The sequence below is a fragment of the Cariama cristata genome, unplaced genomic scaffold (genome assembly GCF_000690535.1).
Source record: "Cariama cristata isolate BGI_N322 unplaced genomic scaffold, ASM69053v1 scaffold20628, whole genome shotgun sequence".
Taxonomy (NCBI): Eukaryota; Metazoa; Chordata; class Aves; order Cariamiformes; family Cariamidae; genus Cariama; species Cariama cristata.
Genome location: NW_009633192.1, coordinates 23,046 through 28,021, shown reverse-complemented (window position 1 = coordinate 28,021; position 4,976 = coordinate 23,046). Strand labels below are relative to the sequence as shown.

Sequence of the window (4,976 nt, the reverse complement as noted above, 5' to 3'; positions counted from 1 at the left end):
GGGATATTGTTTGTTTTTTTGTTTGCTTTCTTTTTTAACTACTCCAAAACCTTGTGGTTAAGATATTAACTTCAACAGTTGGAAATCTGGGTTTACATCTGTGCTCTGTTTGATTTGGAATGAGAATTTGCACGAAATCAACCATAACCTGGGTATTTTTGTTCTAAATCTTGTCCTTCTCATCTTTTCCTCTTCCCTGTTGAAGCTGTTCTTTGTATGCGAAAGTAGCCACAGTTCTGTAGGGAGAACAGTGGAGTATCTGATGGCTAAGAAATCCTTTTCTCCCTTTCTTACTTGGAAACATTTAACTGGAAACTCCATCTCAGGCTTAAGGAAAATTTTCTCAGAACCAATACGTTCCCGATTAAATGGGTTGGCACTGTATAAAGCAAATTCCCAGTAAGCGATATTTCAGGGTCTGCTGTTAAATAATTGGCTATGAATGTCAGAAATTTCTGATTTTACCACCTGTTTTTCTATAAACTGGACAACTGAACTCCAGTAGTGCCTCCTTCTGAAGTGAAGTAATAATTCTTCAAGGGGAGCTCACATTAGTGTGAACAAAGTGGTAGGGTCTGGCTTCTAGCTTCCCCATGGTTCAATTTACCAGTTTGTCATACTGTCACATAAGAAGAGCTGTGAATCTGTTTCTAAAAATGTAGGCATCTTAAATAGAAAAGGTATACACAGAAGATCTGAAGCAATACCTTTGCATGAAGTATTGATCCTGTGAAGTCATCAAAGCCAAGATTTAATCCTTACATTTAACTACATTCACCGCTGTTATTAAAATAATAGATCTGTTCCTTGAAAAGAGGCTTCTGTAGGGAATTTAGTTGCTATTAGTTTCTCTTCCTTAGCAACACTTTAAAAATACCTTTTGCTATTGTTTCTGTAGTCCACCCTTTTATGAACTCTATTCTGAAGTCCACCAGTTACTGGGATCTGCATTTCTCCATTTAGAGCTGATGCTGTTGAGTCACCTGTATGGTACCCTGGGGTATCAGGAGTGGAGTTTGGAGCTGCTCAGGAAATAAAAACCTCTGTGCAAAGCTAGCAGTGTGCAACAGCAAAACTATACATGCTTATTTGTCACTCCTCTCTTTCTCTCACTCCACTTTTCTTCCACTGAAGACAGTGTCACTACCTGCTGCTACCTTGAGTATGCTTAGAGCTCCCATGAGATTCAAAAATCCTTGTTTGGGTATTTCTGGCCATTTTTCACTCCCCTCTGGCAGTAATGGATGATGATCAGAATTTGAGGGAGGAGGCAGAAATGTTCCCCTGATATTTTCCATCTACCTGCCATCTCGATGTTTCACAGTTGTCTTTACTGCTCTTTGTGCATGTATACATGTGCTTCTTTCCCTTCTTAACCCCATGTTTTCTTTCTCATCCTCTTACTATTGATACTGGCCAGGGTGTGGTACCATCAACCAGAAATACCGAAAGCAGCCCATGACATTGTAGAGTTTTGTACCACTTTATGTTCTGTATCAAACTCATTACAATTGTACAAATAATTTCAATCCTAATAAGTTCCCTGTTTAGGAGTTTACTGAATTTTTGTCTGGGCTGTGACCTTAACAGTTTTCACCTCTAGAAACATGAGAGCTGAGAACACAGTCTCATTTGGGGGGAAATCTTCAGTCCCAGCTCACTCATTTTAGATTTACAGATAAGTTCACCTCTGCTATGCCTTCCCTAAATGGGTACATGTGTCCCTTCATTGCATCTCAACTAATTTCGTGTCCTCTATTTTGTTCAAAAGTGACTATTCATTGAAAAGAAAATAGCTCCTTTAAGTATACAGTACCTTTGCTGCAATACTGACACTAAACATTGCTGTAATATACTGGGCCAAGCAAATTATTTTTAAAGTAAAATTATTAAACTATGATCTTGCTTAATCCTTCCATAAACATTTGGGGAAGAAAAATATGCTTTAATCTTGTTTCAATTCTACATTTTTTTGGTGAATAATCTGTGAATAATGCACTTTCCAGATGCAGAGTATTACTGAGGTATTATGATAAGACTAAGGAAAATACAACCAAAGATGTATTTCATTTAGAGGGTTGTGTGTTTGTTTTTCAAAACAGAGGCTTTGGTGCCACCACTCATAAAATGTAAAGGAGTCATCTTGCTTTCAGCCCACCTGCCCATAATGGTTTGGACTACAAGTCTTGTTCCATTAGAGGCAGTATCAGGGTCATATCAATGCTACTGCATTTCATGTCCAAAGAGAAAACAGTTTCAGTTGTGCCACTTTTTGACAACAACCTGTGTAGCCACTGCAGGTGAAATCTTGCTGAGTGGATCTGGGATTTGTTTATTCCTGCCTCACAGACATCTGTTCCTTCTCCCAAGTCCCTTGATGCTGTCTGCCTTCATGCAGCATTTAACCAAGTCAATAAGACCTTTGTCTACATGTGAGATACAGAAAACGCAACTGGACCATGCCAGAAATGTCTCCTTCTGAGCTGTGGTTCAAAGCTATGTGTTGAGCATAGTTTAGTTATAATTTTATTAGTAGAAGTTGACCACTGTTTTTCTGCAGAACTTGAAGATGTTGAGTTGTGTAACCTTTGCTACTAGGTCCTACAAGTGTTGTTGTCTTGCCTGGCCAGTCTTGTCTCTGAATTGTTGAAATATTCCTGATTGTATGTGTTAATTGTTACATGGAACTACACAACAATTGTTCTTTCATAAATCTGGTCTAGGTGATTATCTCAAGCTGTGTTGACCTGACTGCCATATAAAACTTGGGGAGAACAGACTGTATGAGCTAAAACCGTCCAGCCAGCAGAGAAATTATATTAAAACTATGTCTAAGAGAAATCTTCATAAACATCTCCTATTACATCTTTCCTTATCCAAAGATTTGGGGCAGAATCCTGGCCCCAATGAAGTCAATGGAAAAACTCCAATTGCTGTTAAGAGGGGCCAGGATTTTATTCCAAGTCTGTGAAATAAACCATAATTAACCTTCCATCATGGCTGCCAGATTCCATGTCACCACTTGCTTCCACTTTCTGAATTTAATTTTAGTGAAAATCTGTACAAAACTTAAGCAGCATTTAACGAATAGCCAAGTGGCTTTCTCCCTCTATCACTTTCTCTTACATTTCCAGTTAATTTAGAAAATGTGCCCTGCTGTCTTCCACGATTTCCTCTTGTAACAAACGTTAAAGACCCTACATTAACTTGATGGCAAATTCTCCTCGTTGTTGCTTGCTTTTCTTTTATGCTCTGATTTGAAGAAGCCCCACAGCTCACCACACTCTAATTAATGATCATTAACTATTTAAAACTTTGCTTTATTCTCTGAACTAAATTAATTCCCTTTCTTCCCCAAATAAATAAATGCTAGTTTTAATTATCTTTATATAAATATTTTTTTAGTTCCAGTCAGGAGCTCTTGCTGGATGTTCAGTATGCATTTGGGCTGCCATTTGACCCAAAGTATGAAGAACATTTTACTCTGGAAGAAAAGAGCCTTTCCTTGCAAATTATGAAGTATATCTCCAATTTTGTAAACTCTGGGTAAGTATGGGCCATTTAAGAATTGCTATGATTGGGGAGGGGGCGAGGAGTAGAGGGAATGTAGTTCAGATCCTGCCCTCACTCAAGCAGCCTCTATTTCCCCTAGTAATTTGTAATCCTACAGAGGAGGCTTTGGTCAACACTGTTGGAAAGTCATGGCCAAGTTGTCAAGCAGATACCAAAGATTTGTAGTATGACACTTAGCTAGAAGTAACAGGAATTTTATCTCCAGGGGGTATCTGCAAATTCTACTTAAATATATGGGGACTACAAAGGCCTTGGTGTTGTTTCCAGAGTTTAGTTCTAGGACCCCGACTCTGAAGTCTCTTGGCTAAGAGTTCCCTTATTCTCAGAAGAAAGAGGAAAGCACATGAAGACACAGTGCACCCTTTACCAACTATTCTGCAAATAGCCCTCAGCTTTACTGTGCTATGGCTGTGCTCGAGAATGGGGAGTATCTCTGGAAAGCTAGTGTGAAAACTGACTTTACGTGCTTTTTAGAATACCTTGGGTTGCATTGGGACCAAGGACTGTTGAGAGTGTTCATAAGCCTGTGTCTATACAGATTCTGTGTACTTGTTCCTTAGGAAGTCAAACAGACTAACAAGTCACTGTCAGGTGACACACCATGAATGATTCACCAGTCTGGACTGAATTTGAACCCTGCCTGGTTAGAGGGACTGGATACACATTTCCTTGACCTAGCCAATCTCCTTCTGCATTTTACTGTTCATGCCATTGTTTTCTAATCATCTTTTCTCCTGTTCCCATAGAAATCCAAACTACCATCACAGTTTCTCAAGAAGAATGTCAGGAGTGATACCCCCCTGGCCTATGTATCTGCCAAATGATGATGGTGATAACTACAAGGAGTTCACTGTTTCCTTGCCGACTCTTAAAGGATTGAAAAAAGCAGACTGTTCATTTTGGTCTGATTATATCAGAAGACTGAAGGCATCCACAGGTGAGCAGAGTGTTTCTTGTTATTAAATAAAACCTAAATTCTCTGCTTAATATTTTTGTCTGACTGTAGTCCTGTTATGTCAGTGTGGAAAAATAATTTTCATAAATTAAACATCTTACATTGTCGAAGGTATATAGTTAAGACTGTCCTGAGACTGAAAGGATGCAACACTAAACAAATTTATTTTATAGCAGATAGTGTGTAATAAAGTTTCATTGTCCTGAAGTTAGAGCTAGAGAAATCTTCCTGTGGTGATGACAGAAGATATGATGAAGCTATATCTTCTAATAGTTTGGTGTCTATTTGCAGTCATAATACAGACTTTGACTAAACTGGAAGACTAGGTATATGGGCCTCTTTTGTCTACTGGAAGCAGCTGACGCGAGAATGTTGAAATTCATATGACTTAGGAGGAGCACAGTAACTTCTATCCACTCTAAATTTGTAACTGAGGCTTTAGATATAT

At 38.6% G+C, this 4,976-nt stretch overlaps 1 protein-coding gene across 1 annotated transcript in view; it reads left to right on the top strand.

Moving 5' to 3' along the window:
• Positions 1-4,510, top strand: part of LOC104166662 (thyroglobulin-like) — a gene marked incomplete at both ends in the record, with an annotated part of 26,801 nt that extends 22,291 nt beyond the window's left edge. Inside the window, 2 exons of the mRNA XM_009706675.1 lie at positions 3,412-3,546; positions 4,320-4,510. Of these exons, the coding sequence (XP_009704977.1) occupies positions 3,412-3,546; positions 4,320-4,510 (326 nt within the window). The remainder of the gene's footprint in view (positions 1-3,411; positions 3,547-4,319) is intronic.
• Positions 4,511-4,976: the final 466 nt, after the last annotated feature.